This window comes from Cervus elaphus, chromosome 3 (assembly GCF_910594005.1).
Source record: "Cervus elaphus chromosome 3, mCerEla1.1, whole genome shotgun sequence".
NCBI classification, from domain to species: Eukaryota; Metazoa; Chordata; class Mammalia; order Artiodactyla; family Cervidae; genus Cervus; species Cervus elaphus.
Window position 1 is genome coordinate 49064147 of NC_057817.1, and position 23079 is coordinate 49087225.

Here is a 23079-nt window from a genome sequence, read left to right on the forward strand (position 1 = left end):
GAACCTTCCTCAGTAAAGTGACATCTCTGCTTTTAAATATGCTGCTTAGGTTTGTCATAGCTTTTCTTCAAAGGAGCATCTTTTAACTTCATGGCTGCAGTCTCTGTCCACAGTGATCCCCTAGAGCCCTGAAAAATCCCTTAGGAGGCAGTGTGATATTGAGGTTAGAAACTCAGACTGGTATCAAGTCTTGGCCTCAAGCTCTGCCTCTTTATTTGCTAGCTGGGTGACCTTGAGAAAGTTACTTTACTTAAATCTCAGTTTCCTCCTCAGTAAAAAGAGGACAATAGAATTCTTATGCCCAGGAACCCAAGGAACAAACTAAATGACATATAAAAAGTACTTAAAACAGAATCTGGCATAATAAATATTAGCTTGTAGTTCCTATTCCATCAAGACCACAAAATCTCACTAGTTGTTTATATAGAGCTCATGAGCCCAGTAGTGTTTATCAAGTAGCACACTGCGGAATGTGTCCTCATGGAATCGGAATTTTGGGCCACTTCTAAGGTAAGACTAGCCAAAGAATAATCAACCAAACCCTGTGAGTCCTGACTCCTGAGAGACTACGGGAATTCAGGGAAGGGAGAGAGAACCATCTAATCTGAAGAAGGACAAGATAAGTAGTAGTTGTTGAGTTGCTCAGTCATGTCTGACTCTTTGTGACTCCATGGACTGTGGCACGCCAGGCTTCCCTGTCCTTCACCATCTCAAACTCACGTTTGGTTGGCTCATGTCCATTGTCGATGGTGCCATCCAACCATCTCATCCTCTGTCAACCCCTTCTCCTCCTGCCCTCAGTCTTTCTCAGCATCAGGGTCTTTCCCAGTGAGTCGGCTCTTTGCATCAGGTGGCCAAAGTATGGGAGATTCAGGTTCAGCATCTCTCCTTCCAGTGAATATTCGGCGTTGATAAGTAGAACAAGAGAAATAAGGCAGCAGGAATAAGTCGGTGTGAAATAAATTTGCCTTACAGAATCAGTGAGTTTGGAAGATTAGCTTGAAGGGCCAGTAGCTATAATCAGGCTCATTATCCTGGAGGGCCTTGAGCTGGACCCAGGGTGGCAAGAGCAGGTTTTGAGCACGGGGAGCAGCGTAGTCGGTGGGTGAGGCAGTGGAAGCCTTAGCTTATAGCAGCCTGTGGATGGCGGTGCAGGGGTGGGGAGATACAGATGGGGAAACCACCGCACAAGTGACCCCACGTGGCAGCGAGGATCTGAGTCAGGGCAGGGACCAGGAAAACCACATGGAAGCACGTCAGAAAAGCGTTTCACGAAGCAGTGTGTTAATAAGAAGAACTGAGGCAGGGACTTCTCTGGCGGCCCAGCGGTTAGGGATCCACCTTGTATTGCAGGGGACGCAGATGTGATCCCTGGTCAGGGAACTAAGATTCCCCACACGCCTCAGAGCAACTCCTGAGCCCGGACACCACAACGAGAGAATCCTTGTGCAGCAACTCAGACCCGACACAGCCAAATAGACAGAGAAAGAGAGAATGGAAGGCACCCTTGATTTGGAGTATGAGGCAGAGTGAAATTTTCAAAAACTTAAAAGTAAACTTTGCTTTCTAGTTCTTGAGAAGGGAAGAAGGTTGCTTGTTGAGGTCTGAGGAAGAAAAACAATTTTATCTTTTTTCCCTCTGAGTTTTCTGAACCCATTTAAAAAACAGACACAGGAGTCTGGGATGAAAATAACTTTTTAGTGAGGATAAAGTTAGGCTAGAAACCATGCTTTGGATCTCGGACCAAAACGGACTTTCTGTTCCTCACCTCCGGCCCTCACGTTAATCTCACCTCCTGGGCCACTGTAGGCTCTCCTCTTTCCAGCCCACAGAGGGCCGTCTCCCTGGTATTTACCTGCTGGCGGACAGGAGAAGAGGAGCGGATGCTGCTTTCGGATGAGTTGGTCCAAGGAGCCAACTCCAGAGGGCTCACTGCCCCGTGTTCACGCTCACCAGTCCCGTAGGGAGGAGGGGCTGGAAGTGTGACATCACACTCCTTTGTGCCTCTGTTGACTTAGAAGCTTAATGGAAGAATTTATTATTATCTTGCACACTTCTGTGGGCCGCGTGGGCTCAGCTAGGAGCTTCTCCCTTGGAGTCTCTACATACACACAGCGGGATGTCAGTGGGGGTTACCGTCATCTGAAGACGAGAGGGGCTGAAGGTCCAAATGGCTGTCACAGGGAGCCATCAGCTGAGAGCTCAGCCCGGGCAGCTACACACAGCGTCTCCATGTGGCTCCGGCTTCTCATGGCCTTACTGCAGCTGGACTCTCAGAAGCCTCCCAAGAGTGAATTCAAGAGACGCAGGTAGAAGCTACAACTGTTTTAAGACCCAGCCTCCGAAGTCCCAGAACATCAGCTCTGCCCCATCCTCATGATGAAGAAAACCATTGTGGTAGGTCCATATTTGAGGCGAGGAGAACCAGAATCCACTCATTTTTCTTTCCTTCTTTTTTTTATTGTATAAGTTATGAAAGTGTGATGAGACTTGGGAAATACAAAGTTACATACAGTTGTACTGTATATTACAAAAAAAATTACTATATATTACTGTATATGATAAAAATTATTTTTAAGTAGATAAGTTAAGGTTTTAAGTTGGAGTTTCAAAGTCAAACTCTCAAAAATGAATAGAATGAATAAACAGAAAGGTAAAAAGATATAGTCGACCTGAAAAGCACCATGAACCAATTCAACATAATTAAGGTTTGTACAATTTTCACAGACTTGGACATGACTGAAGCAACTTAGCGTGCACAATTTTCACACAACAGTCGGATACAAATTCTACTCAAGTTCACATAGACTGTAAACCAGGAGACACTGGAACACATCCAGGGACATAAAACAAGGTGCAAACCAGAATCTGCTTTTGGAGACTTTCTACCATCGCCCTCCTAGAGAAGTGTCCTCCCCACTGTGAAATCTTATTTTTTTTCTCGAACTTTAAACTTTTTATTTTGTATTGGGGTATAGCCAATTAACAGTACTGTGGTCGTTTCAGGTGAATAGCAAAGTGACTCAGCCACACACATACCAGAATCCATTCTCCCTCAAAACCCCCTCCCACCCAGGCTGGCACATAACACCGAGCAGAGTCCCATGTGCTCTACGATAGGTCCTAGTTGGCTATCCATTTTGAATATACCTGCTGTGAAATCTTGAAGATTAATCATCATCTGTCTTTCCAGTGCAAACTAATAAATGTTGATGCATTAGCTAATTAATTAAGAAAGGAAATCTAGTTTGCAGTATAGAGGCAGATTTACAAAGATGCTAATTAATTCAGTGTTAAGTATCAGTGCTGTTCACCCAGACCAGCCCTCTTTGAGTCCTTGTTGTTACCGGGAGAGGTAGACAGTTCTTTGTGGTGAGGAGAGGCAAGGTTACAATCAGAAATCATTTCCTTATAATCATTCCTCAAAAGAAAAAGACCTCATTTTTCATGATTTCAGTAATTTGCTGCAATTTCTTTTCTCATTCCTAACAAGCAGTCACATTAGCATCTAAGTTTGTATTCATAATTATTCCTGTATTCTTTTTAAAATTCATGTATTCACTGAGTTTCTTTTTGGATGTGCTGGATCCTCGCTGCTGCACGCAGGCTTTCTCTCGTTGCGGCAGGTGGAGGCTACTCTAGTTGCAGCGTGCAGGCTTCTCGTTGCTGTGGTTTCTCTTCTTGCAGAGCACGGGCTCTAGGCACACGGGCCTGGTGGTTGAGGTGTGCAGGCTTAATTGCTCTGTGGTATGTGGGACCTTCCCAGACCAGGGATCAAACCCATGTCCCATGCATTGCCAGATGGATTCTTAATCACTGGACCACCAGGGAAGTTCTGTATTCTGTTTCTTAAAGAGAGCTTCCCAGAAAGAAAAATATACTATATTATCTCACTTACATGGGGAATCTAAAAAAAAACAACAACAAAAAATCTAACTCATAGATGAGATGATTGGATGGCATCACCGACTCAAAGGACATGAGTCTGAGCAAACTCCAGGAAATGGTAAAGGACAGGGAAGCCTGGTGTACTGCAGCCCATGTGTTCACTAAGAGACATGACTTAGTGACTGAACAACAACAAAACTCATAGAAAAAGAGATCAGACTTGTAGCTACCAGCAATGGAGGTGAAGGGGAATTAGAAGAAGGTGATCAAAAGGTACAAGCTTCCAGTTATAAGACAAGTAAATACCAGGGATGTAATGTACAACATGATGACTATAGTTAACACTGCTCTACAATATATAGGAGAGTAGTTAAGAGTAAATCCTGAGAGTTCTTATCACAAGGAGAAAAAAGTTTTCCTCTTTATTCTTTTTTTCTTTCCTTTTTATTGCATCTATATGAGAAGATGGGTATTAGTTGAACCTATTCTGGTAATCATTTTATAATACATAAATCAAACCATCATGCCATCTGCCTTAAATTTATACAGTGACATATGTCAATTATTTCTCAATAAAGCTGGAAAAACTCCCCAAGTTGTATAAACTGCAGACCTTCATAACAGTGGATCCCCCCTGTACAAAAGGAAAATGCTGAGTTCTATCTAAGGATACTTTGGTAGTTTAGAGCAGTTGTATTTGGCACCTTTTCCCCTCCAGTCTTCCTGAGATAGAACCGATGCATGACGTTGTGTAATTTTAAGATGTACAGTGTTTTGATGTGTTATATACAGTTGGCCCTTGAACACCATGAGATTGAAATGCACAGGTCCACTTGTACAGATTTTTCCCTGCAGTAAATACCACACTTCTTCCACAGTCCGAGTTTGATTGAACCACAGGTATGGAGGAACCACCGTGAGAGCTGACTGCTTAAGCTGTATGCAGATTTTCAGCTGTGCAGAGGCTATGTGCCCCTAACCCCCTAGTTGTTTGAGGATCAACCGTATCACAAAATGATCATCACAGTGGTATTAGCTAACACTTCTATCACATCACATGATTACCAGTCCCTTTCTGTACTGAGAACGTTTAAGGCTTACTCTTTTAGCAACTTTTAAGTATATAATACAGTATTACACACATATTTTGTACACACACACATTATATATAATATATATATTTATATGTATGTATGTGGGGCTTCCCAGGTGGTGCGGTAGTAAAGAATCTGCCTGCCAGTGCAGGAGACACAAGAGCTGTGGGTTCAATCCCTGCAGAAGGAAATGGCAACCCACTGCAGTGTTCTTGCCTGGGAAATCCCACGGACGAAGGAGCCTGGCGGGCTCCAGTCCATGGGGTCACAAAAGAGTCAGACACGGCTTAGTGACTAAACAGCAACAATATGTATTATATATATATCGGCCTGGTCAAAAAGTTTGTTCATGTTTTTCCATACCATCTTATAGAAAAACACAAACAAACTTTTTGGCCAACCAACAGTATATCAAATACACTATATACAGATATCTAACTATAATCACCATGCTGTACTTTGGATCACCAGGACGTATTCATCTTACAACTGCAGGCCTGTGCCTTTTGACCATTCTCTCTCCATTTCTCTCCCACCTGCTCCCCCTGGCAAGCACCACTCTACTCTCTGTTCTGTGAGTTCAGCTTTGTGAGCAATTTCTGGAACCTCCTTTCTAGTCCCACGTCTGCAGCGTCTCATACATCTGCCTTCTCAGTCGGGTTGATGCCCCCCTTGGGGAGTCTCATACCCTCCTCCCATCACTATCAGCATTCTGAAAATGTCTGGGGGGAAAATAGTCACATGTCAAGAGTGTATAGAACTGCTTTCTTCAATTCCAGTACCATCTGACTTTACATACAGGGGAGACTTTATGCCCTAGCCTGTCTATTTGCATCTGTAACGTTTGCATTTCCAGTCTAGTTGTTAAAAAAAATCACTTGTGATGCACCTGTGTGTCATCCACATGGATGGTTCCCATTGGGAAGTGTCTCGAGATTTGCTAACAAGCCATTTGAATAAAACCAGAATTTGAAATTTACTTGGACACACACCAAATAATCTAGCTTGGCAACTCTTGAAATTTGTGGTCACACAGAGGAGCCAACCTGTACATTCTGTCAAACATTTCTTCTCACTGGAGATCCTCTGATCCTCTCCTGAACAATAATAATTTCACTTGAATGTTTCAGTTAAACACAGAGTATCTTTTTCACATTAATTTATTGTACTAATGCAGGCTTCCCCTGTGGCTCAGCTGGTAGAGAATCCGCCTGCAGTGCGGGAGACCTGGGTTCGATCCCTGGGTTGGGAGGATCCCCTGGAGAAGGGAAAGGCTACCCACTCCAGTATTCTGGCCTGGAGAATTACATGGACTATATAGTCCACAGGGTTGCAAAGAGTCAGACATGACTGAGCAACTTTCACTTTCACTTTCATCGTATTAATGCATATAAGAATAGTTTGAGGAGGTTGTTAAAGAATGTAAATCCTGGAATCCACTTCTGAAAACCTGAATCACAAGGTCTAGGGTGGAGGTCCTAGGGATTGTCACATATTTAGACAGTTCTGAAGCAGGTGATCCAGAGACCAGTCTGGGAATAACAGTCATAACTATTGTTCAGTGTTTCAGGAACTTCAGTTTTGTAACCCTAAGGTCCTCCCTGCTGTAGGCCTGGGTTGCATGGTTCATTCTCTCTACGCCTGTGTTCTAGGCTGCTGGGCTAGGCTGTCACACACCTCACTCTCCGACCACCCACAGGTCTGCCTAGGCCAGGGCTGCTTGCAGGGGACTTCGTCACATGGCAGGTGCCCCATAGCTTACCAGGAGAGACTGGGCTTCTCCTCCTAAGGCAAGAGACACGGTAACCTGTTCTCCTGCTCACTTGAGACCCCTGAGATCTTACCATTGTGAAGTGAGTCCTGTGACGTAGTAACTCACCATGGTTAGGTTCAGTCCCAATGGTTACAACGCGCAGCTACAAGAATAAAGAACAGTGGTCCTTTAATTATTTACGTGCCAGGAGACTAGGTAACGTAACTCTCTCAACCAGGACCGTTTTGAGAGTCAGTGGGGATGCTGTTAATAATTATGCTGGGAAAACAGCAGAAGCCAAAATATCTCAGGCAAACAGGGCATTTTAATGAGCAGAAATATATTCCTCAGATGACTAACAAGCTAGATTCAAGTCCATTTGTTCACTGATCTATTCAGTGAACCTTTGATTCCGTGGTGAACAAGCCGTTGGAATTCCAGACAAAGGAGTAGAAGATAGGAGAGCCCCTCCCCCCCACCCCCTCTATATATAAAGGAAGTTCCTCCTTCTCGCTTACTTCCCTGAGTTATAAAGTTCTGGCCTCATGTGGAGAAAATGAAAGCCCTAGCTATCACAGCCAGGCACTGGGTACAACTTCGGACTGTCTATCCTAATATTTTAGCTGGTTTAGAAAGTTTTTTTAGCTCTTAGATGGTATGTGTGTACACGCTCAGCTGTGTCCAACTCTATTGCGACCCTGTGGACTGTAACCCTCCAGGCTCCTCTGTCCATAGGATTTCCCAGGCAAGAATACTGGAGTGGGTTGCCATTTCCTTCTCCATGGGATCTTCCTGACCCAGGGAATGAACCCGCATCTCCTGCATTGGCAGGCAGATTCTTTACCACCAAGCCACTTGAGAATCCCCTATTAGATGATAGCCACCCTCAAAAGTCAAAGGTTGTCAGTAGACTCCAAAAAAAATAATCAAACCTCAAGAATATCTAGTGCATTTCACATAGAAAATTATACCCTCAGCCAAAGCAACCAGCTTCTTCTGGGGTAGTAGGTGGCATATTAGTCATACTTAAATGTCCCTTCATTCATTTGCAGCCAGATACTCTGAGGTCATGTGGTCATTCCCACTCAGGTCTAACTCATCCTATGATGGAAGAGTTGGGGAATATTTGAGCCATTAGCATTCCCAGTGGCTGCCTTGTGCTAACCTTCCATTTCACAAAGGGAGACACTGAAGATTTGAGAAGCCTCATCCCTCACCACTCCCCAGTGGAAATACATTACTTCCAGCCAAACTGAAATACCTAGAGCCGCCCTAGCACACCATCCCCAGGCACTGGCCCCTGCATTTCCCTCTCCACGTAAGGCACGTGATGCCCAAATTCCTCCTCCCCGACACTCCCCATCTGATTCATCAGCACGTCTTCATTTTGTATTCCTGGCAGGTTGTCAAGAAACTTTAAAATGTGAATGAACAAAGTGGTATTGCCTAACCACTAAGGGCAGAGGTTGGTCTCAAACCCAAGTTCAGTGTATATTTCTTCATGACATCATCTAGTATAGATGGAATCACAACAGAGAATTTGGGTGCAGTCTTGGTAGCCTACCAGAATGTCAGTATAGAAGGAATCTACTCAGTTTGTTGAACTGTGATGAAATATGCTAGAGTTTTATTTTCTTCTGGCACAAATGCCATGTTCAGACTTCTGTAGGCTGAGCTTCTGGGTTCGTTGGCCACAGAGGGTGGAGAGGAGGAGAATTTGTATTCTTCTTAGTTCCCACCACCTACTAGCAGCGTTTACCTGGGGAGCCACCTGGCTTATCTGCCAAAACAGGATTAATAGTCCCAGTCACTGCCATTTTAAGTGAGACTTTGGGAATTGAACCCCAGGTTCCTTGAGCTCACTCTTAACTCTCCTCCTTCCACTAACTAGCTTACTTTCAGAGCCCCCAAATAATAAATAAATAACAAAAACATGCTGGGACTTCCCTGGTGGTCCAGTGGTCAGGACTCTATGCCGCCAATTAAGGGGGCACAAGTTTGATTCCTGGTCAGGGAACTAAGATCCCACATGCCATGCAGCACAGCCAAAAGATTAAAACAAAACAGAACAAAACATGTCATGCATTAGAAAGAATTTGTAGTTCCCTTCCACATAATCTCCTTTGATCTTGACAATAGCTTTGTGAGAAAGGTAGAACAGGTGTTATAATATTTATTTTTCTTGTCTTTTGGTTTTCTCAATTTTTAAACAGTGATATCAGGGATGAGAAAACTGAGGGCTGAAGAGATAAATGACCTGTCTCAAGCCCAAGACTGGTTATAAGCAGAGACCAGACGTGAGGGCTGCTCATCACCCAGACAGGGAGGGCTCCTGCTTCTGCCTACAGCAGGGCATGAGCTGTGGGGACATCGCGTCCTCCTTCGAGTACTTAAAAGGGAAAAAGGGTTTGGAGAATTTGCTGAGTTGATAAAGATGTGAAAGTGGTGAGGACATCCGAGCAGAGTAGCCGAGATCTGGCAAATGGAAGAATTGATGAATTCTTTTTCAGAGTGGCTTCAAGAAGCAGCATCAGCTTACAGTAGCGTGAGCTCTCTGGACAGGCCACTGAAAGGTCGTCAGTAATAGAGAGGCGAACAAATACTAGACACGCGCTGACACGGTGGCCGCCTGAGCATGGGAAGGCACCGTGTTAAAGTTGTTTGTCCCCAGCTCCCCTGCAAAGCAGGGGCTGCAACAAAGCTAAGGGCGTCTCTAGCTGCTCTTGAGGGGGGAGGGCTGCGAGCGCCGGCAGCACTGGGCTCATTCTGGGGCGTATTAGCCACGCCCCTGGTGCCCTCCACCTCCAACTTCTTCCTGCTCCCCCCAGGCTGGTTTTTCTTTTTTTGGTCTGTTAGCAGCTTCCCTGAGGATGGGGGAAAGAAAGGAGAGTCTGCCACATCTTTTGAATATCAGCACATTACAGTTTGATGACTGCCTGGGAGCATCGGAGTTTACAAGCTGAAATTGTTGGGTCACCATGAGATTAGGGGGTCTTCTGAATGGATCTTATATGCTGAATTCTTTCTCTTCCTCCTTTCTTCCCACTTACTCTGTCTCACCAACACTTCCCTGGTGGTCCAGTGGCTCAGGCTGCGAGCTCCCCATGTCGGGGACCTGGGTTCCATCCCTGGTCAGGGAACTAGATCCCACATGCTGCAATTAAGACCTGGTACAGCCGAGACAGAAATGTTTACAACTCCTGGTGGCTCAGGTGGTAAAGAATCTGCCTGCGATGCAGGAGACCCAGGTTCAATCCCTGGGTCAGGAAGATCCCCTGGAGAAGGGAATGGCAACCCACTCCAGTATTCTTGCCTGGAGAACTCCTTGGACAGAGGAGCCTGGCAGGCTAACAGCCCATGGGATCACAAAGAGTCGGACGTGACTGCGGGATTAACACTATTCTGTCTGAGCAAGTATGTCCTGAAAATCTAGTGGGATTTACTCTATGAAAGACATGGTAAGGTCCACAGAAGTGCAGAATGGAATCTCTGACCTCTTGAAGTTGACTTTTCAGGGCAGAGAAGCTGACCAGCTCTCAGATTGTTCACTGTAAGTAGGACAAGTGTAAACGTCCAGCAAGGGCAACACTTCCCTTGGTGGCTTACTGCATGCTTCCATGGGCTGGGATCTGGGCACTGTTCTGGGGGCAAAAACTTACAGGATGACTCAGACCTTGCCACAGGGCAGTTTATTGCCCGAAAACTGTGTTTTCAAGGAGAGGGTCCCCCACCCTTTGCTTTGGAATTACCCCTCTTTACATAGTCTGATGGGCTTCCCAGGTGGCGCTAGTGGTGTTAGTACAGGGGGCATAAGAGATGCAGCTTCCATCTTTGGGTCGGGAAGATCCCCTGAAGAAGGAAATGGCCACCCACTTCAGTATTCTTGCTTGAAAAATCCCACGGACAGAGGAGCCTGGCAGGCTACAGTCCATAGGGTCGCAGAGAGTCAAACAAGACTGAAGTGACTTGCCAGGCACCCAGCCTGATATCTGGGCTCAGATCTCCACAATCAGAATCTTTAAAGGTGGGCCCTTGAATCTTAATTTTGTGAGTTCTGCAAGTGATTCATAAAACATAAAGGTTTGAGAATGACTACTCATGTAGAAGAGACAGACAGGTGAGCCTAGACTGGTACACCCAGGTAAATACTGTCTTAGTGAGCCTGAAAGGAATTGTCTGCAGAGGGTCAGGGGAAAGAAAGGAAGAAGGCTGCTCTCAGATCTTCGTCAGGCTGGCTCTGGCAGCAGGGGTAGACAGTGTCCCCCTCAGCCTCTCTTCTTCACCAGCCGTCTGATACCGTCCGCACACACTTCAACCAGAGGAGGAGCCCCCGTCCCCATGGGAAGGGTCCTGTGGAAAGTCACATCTCAGACCTCTGTTCACTTGGCGCCTTCCCAGAGATGCCGGCCTTACCCACGTCTTCCGAAAGGCTGTCCTGCCGCTCTCCTTACCCTGCCTGATTCGTCTTCTGTAATTTATTTGTGTCTAGCGCACCTTGTTGAGAAGTTGTGAGGACTTCTGCCGCTTTTGTTCACAGCGGTTGGCACATACTAAGTGCTCAGTAGGCATGGCACGGAGCATCCAGGAGGGCTGAGGGATCTGCCAGGACTCAGCTCTCTGCTGCTCTGAGAAACGGCAGGCGTTGTAGGGTGCCCACGGGCTTCCTCTCCCTTTCTTGGAAGATGGGCACAAGGCAGGAGTCACTCGGAGCTCTGCCCACGTTCTCCAGACCTTCCCATGGAGGCCTTTGCCGATCACACCTCTCCTCTCCCACAGACTGTCTTCCTTGTGTCTGAGTCCTAGGGAGCCTCCGAGCCCGTACTTTTGATGTGGGGCTTCCTGGAACATTAAGAAGCTATTTGAGGAGTTGAACAAGGCTCTCTGGCGTGGCGAGTGTGGTCCGATGGAGGAGGGCCCATAGCGCCTCCAGGGAGGGAAGGTCGGGTCTCCAGAGCCCACTGGAATCTTTTGAAACCCTTGCTACTGGGGAGGATGAGCATGCAGTGGGATGCCTTGCAGGCAGTCCAGCTTTGCTGAGGGGGTTTTCACAAAATGTTCTGCATCGCGGGTTGATGTATAAGACAGGAGCTGTAAGTGGAAAGCTGGCAGACTCCTTTGGAAATTGGCTAAAGGGCAGGAAACAAAGGGTAGCGGTAAAAAAAAAAAACCCTAAAAGGATGTTAATTGAGGAGTGCCTCAGGGAATAGGATTGAGGCTAGCTTTTTATTATTTACATAAAAATTGCTTGGAGAATGGTATTGAGAGGGATTTTCATGTTGGGTAAGGAAACTGCCTTAGAGAGTTGTGTGGAAATGTGAATAGGGGAATTAGGGAAGGATTCAATTTCCTGACGGAACTGAAAAGGAACATTTTCTAACATGTTTCTATTTATCAACCCACACCCATTCTGTTGGCCAGATTTCTACTTGAGTAGCGGACAGGACGACAACTGCTTAAAACAACTCGAATCTCCACACTTTGAGGGCCCCAGAAAGCGCCTGAAGAGACTTTGGCACCCTACAGACAGGGCAGGTCCTGAAATGAAACGGATGTTATCTTCAGACCTAGAAACCACTCTTTTCTTTTCTTAAATGATGTTCAGTTGCTCAGTCATGTCTGAGTATTTGTGACCCCATGGACTGCAGCATGCTAGGCGTCCCATAGTCCTTCACCAACTCCTGGAGCTTGCTCAAACCATGTCCATTGACTCTGTGATGCCATCCATCCATCTCATCCTCTGTTGCCCCCTTCTCCTCCTGCCCTCAATCTTTCCGAACATCAGGATCTTCTCCAATGAGTTGGCTCTTCGCATCAGGTAGTCACAGTATTGGAGCTTCAGCTTCAGCTTCAGTCCTTCCAGTGAATATTCAGGGTTGATTTCCTTTAGGGTTGACTAGTCTGATCTCCTTATAGTCCAAGGGACTCTCAAGAGTCTTCTCCAACACCCCAGTTCGAAAGCATCAATTTTTAGGCACTCAGCCTTCTTTAGGGTCCAACTGTCACATCCATACATGACTACATGACTTCTTAAATGTATTTAAGCTTAATTTTTCATCATTTTTCTCAGAAAGGATATGCTGAAGGTATCTCATAAGTTTCAGGCAGAAATGATGATTGGCAAGTTCTTTTATTGAATTGGAGGATAATTACTTTACAATACTGTGTTGGTTTCTGCTGTGTGACAACATGAATTGGCTATATATATCCACATTTACCCTCCTTCCTCCACTCCCCCACCATGAATCCTCTTTTAAAAGAAGCTGGAAGGCAGGCGGCATCTCGTATTTAACTACAAATATAAGATGCTACAAGCACATGACACCCACATCTCCCTTCCTCCCTTTATAAGGAATGTTTTTGATCCTCTGGAGCTCAAATCATCACAGAAATTTCTTGTAGATATACCCCAATAAGAGGCTAGCAGTCTCACATAAGCAAAGTGATTGCATACCGGAGGTAACAACACATGATACAGGGCCTGAAAGTGGGAGCTCAGAAGTGCCATTTGCTGCCCTCGCTGTAACCTCCCCCAAGGGATAGACTCCTAGATATCATGGAGCCCTCAGTTTCCCTGCTACCAACCAGTAGGACTTCTTGGTGGCCTTAGTATTCAAAGTGTGGTCCAGGGACCTGCAGCACCAGCCTCACACGGGAACAAATTAGAAGTGCACGTTCTGAAGCCCTGCCCCAGCGCTGAGTTAGAATCTGCATTTCATTAGGATCCTGGCTGATTGCTGTGCGCATTAACTTTTCAGAAGCACTGTTCCAAGACACCCAGGAACCACAGAAGATAAAGCAGAGGGAGTCTGCTTGCTGCTACAGAGGAAAAATCAAACCACATGGGTTCAGTGGCCTAAGGCTGAAATTCTGGCATTTGGGACTTTCCAGTTTGCTGTAAATTTAAGATCCCCACTCCTGTTGTCTTTAATTTGGCCCCAGAAGGCACAGTGCCTTCTCCAGAATATAAACTTACCCCGAAGTGAACGTGCCTTTTTTTTTTTTTTTTTTTTTTTTTTTTTTTTTTTTTTTTTTTTTTTGAACGTGCCTTTTGAAAGGAAGATGTTAAAAGCCAGTCCAGTCTTCCCTTGAGTGCTCTTTCCCGCACCCTGTGCTCGCGAGCGAGGTTCATGGTGTACATACCATTAGCTAATTGTTGCTGTCTTGTCCCCCAGCCACAGAGGCTATTTTCCATTTGAGCTCATTTCTCCAAAAACTTTGGGGCAGCTGTGGGCATTTTGTTGTTTTCTGCTGTTGGGTGTAGGCTGTTCATCCTGTAGCAGGGTGTCACCGGCCTGGGCAAACCTTCCTGAAATACAGGAGACTTGGCTTTTACAGATGCGGATGGGAACATTCTGTAGGCCTCTCAGAACTGTATTGGCTCGAGGTCTGAGATGACAGGACGGTGACTCTATGATGGGACACGGGGACAGCTGCCTACACGCCATCCTCTGCCCCTCCCCTGGCCTGCAGCCGTCACATAGACTTGTTTTTAGAAAACAGGATAAGGCAATGAGGTTGAAGGACTTGGAAGATTGATGAAATTGACCTGTCTTTGTCCTCAGTTCATGAGGGGGTGTAGACACTGCTGATTCTGTCAAATTAGTAGGGCATAGCAATGACATCCCCAACCTCTCCTTCTGTGCACCCACATAGGGTGAACATTAGCTCCAGTTAGGCTTTCTTGGTAGCTCAGACGGTAAAGCGTCTACCTACAACACGGGAGACCTGGGTTCGATCCCTGGGTCAGGAAGATCCCCTGGAGAAGGAAATGGTAACCCACTCCAGTATTCTTGCCTGGAAAATCCTATGGACTGAGGATCCTGGTAGGCTACAGTCCATGGGGTTGCAAACAGTCGGACACAACTGAGCAACTTCACTTCACTTCACTTCAACAGAAGGAAGGCTTGATTTTCATTAGCATTAGTTTTGCTAAGGTCACTCTGTTCTTTTCCAAGACTCAAGGGGGATGTTGAAATAGCCAAGTCATTTCAGGTACTAGAGATGAGGAAAGACTTCAAGTTTGCTAAGACATACACTTGACATGTGTCCTTTGTAATTTAGGCTAGATTGAGGCCCTTCAGACCTGAGTGCAGCATCAGAACCCCATGCTTACATGAGACGAGTCTAGCTCCAGGGGTCTCAGAGAAGGCAAGCCAAAAGTATCAAGTGAGCACCTGAAGTAAAGTGTGTCTCCTCAGTCCTAAATCAGTACATTCAGAGCAGCTTCTATGGAGCCTAGACTGGCCTTGTCTCCCTCACAGAGTAAGAGCTCAGAGCAGGGACTTCTGCTGTTTATCTTTATACTTAGAGCACCCAGCGCAGAGCAGCCCCTTAGTCAATGTCTGTGGGATGGATGTGCGGAGAAAGGAAGGCAGCAAGCTTCCTGCTGCTCTGCTGGCTACCGCTGTGTCTATTATGTGTCATTGTTCCAGCCACATCTCAGGCATTACATTTTCAGTTAACTTCTTCCTTGGCAACTGTGAATTTCTTGGGCTCACTCACAGTTGTGTTTGGCACCCCATATGTCTATACGGCAAGTCTCCAAAGGAGGCTACCCCTGGCCACAAAGCATGTTGCATAGCCATGTGCCTTATGGTGCACCCTTAAAAACCACGGGGCTGGGCAAGAAAAGGGAAGGGAAATCAGAAGCCAGTCTGCTGAGGGGAATAATATGCTCCTAACTTCTTAAGCAGGATGTTCCTCTTCTTTTCAGGTAAGAGTCTACGATCTCTCCAAATACGAGCATGGAGCAGATGATGTGCTGATCTTGGCCACTGATGGACTCTGGGATGTTTTATCAAATGAAGAAGTGGCAGAAGCAATCACTCAGTTTCTCCCTAACTGTGATCCAGATGACCCTCACAGGTTTGTGCGTTTCCATGATTGGAGGGTTGTTAATCGAGTGGCGTTTCATGATGTGAATAAAATAGATAATAATCGTGCAATTCTCATCATTTATGATTCACCATTTATGAGCTGATGGTTTAGTAACTAAATTGCAAAAGGGACTACATTTCTCTCTTTTCGTTGTTTGGGAGTAATTTTATTTTTAAATTTTTATTGGCATATAGTTGATTTATACTGTTTTGTTAGTTTCAGATGTACAGCAAAGTGAATCAGGTATACGTATAATACATATAGCCACTATTCTTTTAGAGTCTATCCCCATATAGGTCATTACAGAGTATTGAGTAGAGTTCCCTGTGCTATATAGCAGGTTCTTACTAGTTGTTTATTTCATATATAGCGTGTATACATGTCAGTCCCAACCTCCAAATTTATGCCTCTCCCACCCCTACCCCTGGTAAACACGCTTGTTTCTACATCCATCACTCTATTTTCATTTCATAAATAAGTTCATTTGTACCTCCCCCGCCCCCAACCTCAGACTCCGCATATAAGCAATATCATATGATATTTGTCTTTCTCTGTCTGACTTACTTTAACTCAGTATGCTGATCTCTGGGTCCATCCATATTGCTGCAGATGGCATTATTTTGCTATTTTTCTATGGCTGATAGTCATATGTACAGTATGTACGTACCACATCCTCTTTATCCATTCCTCTGTTGATGGACATTTGGGTTGCTTCCATGTCCTAGCTATTGTAAATAGTGCTGCAGTGAACACTAGATTGCATGTGCCTTCTGGAATTATGGTATTCTCTGGGTAAGTGTCCAGGGACGGGATTGCTGGACCAAATGGTAGCTCTATTTTTAGTTTTTTTAAGGAGCCTCCATTCTGTTCTCCATAGTGGCTGTATCAGTTTGTATTCCCACCAACAGTGCAAGAGAGCCCCCTTTTCTCCACCCCTTCTCTGGCATTTATTGTTTGTAGGTTTTTCAATGATGGCCGTTCTGATGGGTATAAGGAGATACCTCAATGTGGTTTTGATTTACGTTTCTCTAATAATCAGTGATGTTGAGCATCTTTGCCTGTGATTTTTGGCAACGTTTCTTTCTTTCCTTTTTTTGGCTATGCTGCTTGGCTCATGGGATCTCAGTTCTCTGACCGGTCCATAGAAGTGAAAGCCCGGAATCATAACCGCTAGGTGATCAGGAAACTCCCTACTTTCACAGCCAAATAAAAATCCTCCTTAAGTTAAAGCAAGATACAAGTGGTAAAGAATACTCTTTGTGAGATATTTTAGCAGTATATCTTCCTCACAGTCTTCCTTCATATTCTGAAAATGGGAATAACCCAATTTGTGATCCTCCTAGTAAGAATGATAGCAGATGTTCCCAGTATTGATTTCCATCTGTTGGAGAACAGTTTCTTTCAGGAAACATTGGGAAAGGAGAGAAACCTTAAAGTAAGGATTCTCAATAACGTTATGGCAGTGTTAATATTCTAAACAACCCTAGGTGAATCAGAAATAAAAAGAAATCCCCTCTAGAGAAAGACGTCTTTCATTTAGAACACAAGGAAATAAGTCACCATGAGTAAAAACCAGCAGAAACAACAGACAGCAGAGTTGGAGCTGTAAATACTTCATTATTTGGTTTATCAGCCAAAATATATAAATATATACTTTAACCTGTTTCATAAATGTTTTTAAAAGCATTGAAAATATGAGTAAGGACAAGAAACTACAAAATGCACAGATTTTTTAAATAAGAAAATGGAAGTTCTAGAGATGAAAAATATAAAAATAGGAACTAAAAACTCAATGGGTTAAACAGACTGGAGATGGTTGAAGAGCATGCTGATGAGCTGAAAAACTGATCTGAATAATCCAGAATATGGCTCAGAGAGACAAAGAGAGGGGAAGTATGAAATTAGACTTAAAAAAAAAAAAAGAAATTAGACTAGGAGGCTGACCTAAAGATGCTGTAAATACAAATGCCAAAGGAAATACTATAGAAAATGGAAAGGAAAAAACCAAGTTCCAATCCAGAAATGTTGAATGATATTAAACCTAAGATGCAGAAAGCCCAACAGATCTCAAGCAGAAGAAATAAAGAGAAAATTTTAAGTAGATATTTCATAGTGAAACCGAAGAACTGAAAAAATATACGAAAGGCAGTCAGGAAGAAAGATGTAATAGGTACTTAGGAATAGCATTTACACTGATAGCATACCTTTCAAAAACAACACAGAAGTCAAGACATTGGAGTTGTATCTTCAGCTGGCTAAGAAAAGAAGATCCAGTTTTTTGGAATTTGTATATATAGTAAAAATATCAAAAAGGAGGATGAAGTAAAAGCCTTTTGAGGCGAAAAAACACTGAGAAATTTTACTGCCACCCAGCCTCCTCTGAAGAAATTCTAAAGAAGCTCCTCAGATAAGAAAAGGAAACAACCCCAGATGGAAGACGGAGACCTAAAATAGATTATTAAGCTATTAAGTAAATAGGTGGGTATACTTAAACATACATTAACTATATAAAACAGCAATATGAATGTCTGATGTATGGTTAAGAAAATATGATATACTGAATAAAAATTGCATAATGAATTGGCCAGTGTGTATAGTAATCAGCTAAAGTATGTTATGGTTCTACTTGAAAAGAGATTATAAGTGTTTAACTTTAGACTTTAAATGTGTTTAGTAGTAAGAAAATGATTAGAAGAACAGAAAGTATAATTTTCAAACTAGTCAAGGGAAAGAAAGCCCACATTGAAATAAAAACCAAACTTCTAAACAACTTACGAATCACTGTTACACCATTTGTCTTTTGGGATTTCCTGGAAGTGTGAATTTTGCAGTTACTTGTTCATATGTAAATATTTTACTTTCAGAAATAAAGTTTTAAATTGCTCTTGTTTTATATAGTATTGAAAGAAAATTAACTTTATTAAAAAGTTTATCTGTTGAAAAACTTACAAATCAAAAAATTATAATAAAAATTAGAAATTACTGGGGTTTGAATAATAAGAATACTACATATTAAGACTTCAAAGGCTAAATTTCGAGCTTTTGTCCCCCTAATTTAAGGAGCTACACATAGGTGAAAAACTCTAGACATCCTTGACCTGCCAGAAATGACTATACTCCTTCCGTATCATAAAATCACTTTCCCAACCTTCCCACCCTCCCAGTTCCCCAGATCACAAGTGCTCTGCCCATAAGCTCCAGACTCCTGATCTCAGAAAAAGAGGTCCCTAACCATAGAGAAGGGTAGTGTTTCTCAGAGGAAGACCTAGACGGTCAATTTGTACTACTGGGCTAGTTCTGCCCAAGTACTTACACAAACATGTACAAAAGAGTTCTGGAAACTTCAGGGTTCTAAGGAACCACAAGAATGGTGCTGTCCACTTGTGGACTGTGTGTCCTTTTCCTGGGTACAGGCGACTAGTAAACGACTGTCCTAATTAAAAAATTTAGTTTTGTGATCCTTATTTCAACAACAGCATCTAGATTAAGAATGAAAAAGCAGAATAAACCCATGAGAAGTAATGGAAGGAGAAATTAAAGATAACAGAAGAAAAAATATACAATAAAAAAAACTACAAAGCCAAAATTTGTTTCTTTAAAACAACTAAACATTAGGGAAATGCAAATCAAACCACAGTGACATACTACTTCATATCCATTAGGCTGGCTATTTAAAAACAAACAAAGAGAAAACAACAAGCATTAGTGAGAATGTGGAGAAATGGAAACTTTCTGTGCGTTACTGGTGAGATGGTAAAACGGTACAGCTTCTGTGGACAACAGTATGGAGATGCCTCAAAAAATTAAACATACAGTTACATCCACCAATTCCACCTCTGGGTATATACCCCTAAAAAACAAAAGCAGGGAGTCAAGCAGATACTTGTACACCCTTGTTCATAGCAGCATTATTCGCAGTAACTAAAAGGTTTAAGCCACTCAAGTGTCCATTGACAAATGAATGAGATAAACAAATTGTGGTTATATAATACAATGGACTATTCATCAGTCTTAAAAAGGAATGAAATGGTCACATGTGTTACAGAGTGGGTGGACATTATGCTCAGTGAAATAAGCCAGTCACAGGCGGACAAATATTGTATGACTCCACTTACATAAGGTACCTAGAGACAGATACGTGTCAAATGTCTCAAATACACAGAGACAGAAAGTAAAATGGCTGTTGCTGGTTGCCAGGGGTTAAGGGGGTGGGGATGGGGAGTTGGTGTTCAACAGTTACAGCGTTTCGTTTGAGAACAGGAAAAAGTTCTGGAGGTATGTGGTGGTGGTGTAAAATGTGAACGTACTTAATGCCACAGAACTATACACTTGAAAGTGGTAAAAATGTTAATTCTTATGTATATTTTACCACAAAACAATTTCTAAAAAAAAAAAAAGGCAAAAAAAAAACCCCCAAAACTCCTCTAACAGGGACTTCCCTTGTGGTTCAGCAGTGAAGACTGTGCTCCCAGTTCAGGGGGCGTGGGTTTGATCCTGTCAGGGAACTGAGATCCCACATGCTGCATGGTGTGGCAAAAGAAAGAAAAAAAACTAACAAAGTAGATAAAGTTCCCATAAAACTAATAAAAAATGAGGGGGGCTGGCAAATAAATAATAATAGAAAACAGTAATAATTCATATGTGTGCATGTGTGCTCGGTCATTTAGCCGTGTCCGACTCTTTGACAACTCCATGGACTGTAGCCCACCAGGCTCCTCTGTCCACAGGATTTCCCAGGCAAGAATACTAGAGTGGGTTGCCATTTCCTTCTCTAGGGGATCTTTCCAACCCGGGGATGGAACCTGAGTTTCCTGCATCGACAGGTGGATTCTTTACCACTGAGCCCCCTGGGAAGCCCTAACTCAGATGAAGTAGCAATATAAGAGGAACTGGCTACCCACTCCAGTATTCTTGCCTGGAAAGTCCCATGGATGGAGGAGCCTGGTGGGCTACACCCCTTGGGGTCGCAAATAGTCAGACACAACTGAGCGACTGACACACAGTCAATGAACCTAACATATTCTTTAACAAAATATTTAGCAAAAATATTTAGCAAAAATATTTTTCCCTCATTTGATCTTTCAGTTCAGTTCAGTCACTCAGTCATGTCCAACTCTTTGCAACCCCATGAATCACAGCACACCAGGCCTCCCTGTCCATCATCAATGCCCAGAGTTGACTCAAACTCATGCCCATCCAGTCGGTGATGCCATCCAGCCATCTCATCCTCTGTCGTCCCCTTCTCCTCCTGCCCCCAATCCCTCCCAGCATCAGGGTCTTTTCCAATGAGTCAACTCTTCGCATGAGGTGGCCAAAGTACTGGAGTTTCAGCTTCAGCATCAGTCCTTCCAATGAACACCCAGGACTGATCTCCTTTAGGAACGACTGGTTGGATCTCCTTGCAGTCCAACGGACTCTCAAGAGTCTTCTCCAACACCACAGTTCAAAAGAATCAATTTTTCGGCACTCAGCTTTCTTCACAGTCCAACTCTCACATCCATACATGACCACTGGTATAAAACCACAGCCTTGACCAGACAGACCTTTGTTGGCAAAGTAATGTCTGTGCTTTTTAATATGCTATCTAGGTTGGTCATCACTTTCCTTCCAAGGAGTAAGCGTCTTTTAATTTCATGGCTGCAGTCACCATCCGCAGTGATTTTGGAGTCCAAAAAAATAAAGTCTGACACTGTTTCCACTGTCTCCCCATCTATTTCCCATGAGGTGATGGGACCAGATGCCATGATCTTAGTTTTCTGAATGTTAAGCTTTAAGCCAACTTTTTCACTCTCCTCTTTCACTTTCATCAAGAGGCTTTTTAGTTCCTCTTCACTCTCTGCCATAAGGGTGGTGTCATCTGCATATCTGAGGTTATTGATATTTCTCCAGGCAATCTTGATTCCAGCTTGTGCTTCTTCCAGCCCAGCATTTCTCATGATGTACTCTGCATATAAGTTAAATAAGCAGGGTGACAATATGCAGTCTTGGTGTACTCCTTTTCCTATTTGGAACCAGTCTATTGTTCCATGTCCAGTTCCAACTGTTGCTTCCTGACCTGCATACAGGTTTCTCAAGAGGCAGTGAACAAAATTGTAACCAAAATTATAACCAAAATTCATAGAACTTCACAACCTGATTCTAAGATATATATGGCAGAACAAAATGCCAAGAATGTTTGTGACATTTCTGTACGGGTCTTACCTTTCTAGATATCAATACAAAGTCAGAATAATTAAGGTGCTGCAAAAAAACTAAAATTGGATCCTTCCCTCACACCATACGTTAAAATCAAGTCCAGGCAAATTAAGACTTAACTGAAAGGAAAAATAAGTCAACTTTTAGGAAATAGAACAGGAGACTATCTTTATGATCTTTAGGGTGTACAGTGTGAACGTACTTAATGCCACAGAACTATATACTTTAAAGTGGTAAAAATGTTAATTTTTATGTTATGTATATTTTATCACAAAACATAATTTCTCAAAAAAAGCAAAACAAAATCCCAAAACTTTTAGCAGGGGCTTCCCTTGTGGTTCCGCAGTTAAGACTGCGCTTCCAGTGCAGGGGGTGTGGGTTTGATCCCGTCAGGGAACTGAGATCCCACATGCCGCATGGTGTGGCAAAAGAAAAAAAGAAAACTAACAAAGTAGACAAATTTCCCATAAAACTGATAAAAAAAAATGAGGGGGGCTGGCAAATAAATAATCTTACTAATAGAAAACAGTAATAATTCAGATGTTTGCGTGTATGCTCATAGTTTTAGTAGAGAAGGATTTCTTAAGACACAGGGAGCACAAACAAGGTAAGATTGATATCCTCGACTACATTAAAATTAGCAACTTTTGTTCTTCAAAAGGCAACATGAAAGGAATAAAATGACAAGGCAGGAACTTGGAGAAGATCCTTGCAACTTGTATAACCAAAGAAAGATTTATACCCATAAAATATAATGAACTCTCACAGATCAATAAGGACAACACAAATAACCCAATAAAACTGAGCAAGAACTAGTCATCACACAGAAGAAAATTAATGGCCAATAACTATATGAAAACCACTTCAACAGAGGAGTAGAAATAATTAAAAACATGGAGAACAAATGCAGATGGATTTGTGAATTTGTACATAGACTCTGAAGACAGCTGGGCATCTCTCTATCCTATAAACCAGAAGCTCCGCTCCTAAGTCTGTCCCCTGGAGCAGTGGTTCTGAAAGTGTAGTCTTTGGGCCACATGGCATCAACATCATCTGAGAACTTGTTAGAAATACAAAATTTCAGGCTCAAACCCAGATCTATCAAATAAAACTCCAGTGGTAGGACCCAGGTATCTGTGTTTCAACAAACCACCCAGGTTTTTTGTTTTTTTGTTTTTTTCTGGTGCTGGTATAATTCAATTCATACAAAAAGCTATCCATACAGTTGTTTCTATGAGAAAAATGGGAAACAGCCTGCATGGCCAGCCAGAG

The 23079-nt window shown here is 43.3% G+C and overlaps 1 protein-coding gene across 1 annotated transcript in view; it reads left to right on the plus strand.

The window, feature by feature from the left end:
* PPM1H (protein phosphatase, Mg2+/Mn2+ dependent 1H) overlaps positions 1-23079 on the plus strand; it is a 294472-nt gene that overhangs the window by 254902 nt on the left and 16491 nt on the right. Inside the window, exon 9 of the mRNA XM_043888274.1 lies at positions 15449-15600. Coding sequence (XP_043744209.1) covers positions 15449-15600 — 152 coding nt within the window. The remainder of the gene's footprint in view (positions 1-15448; positions 15601-23079) is intronic.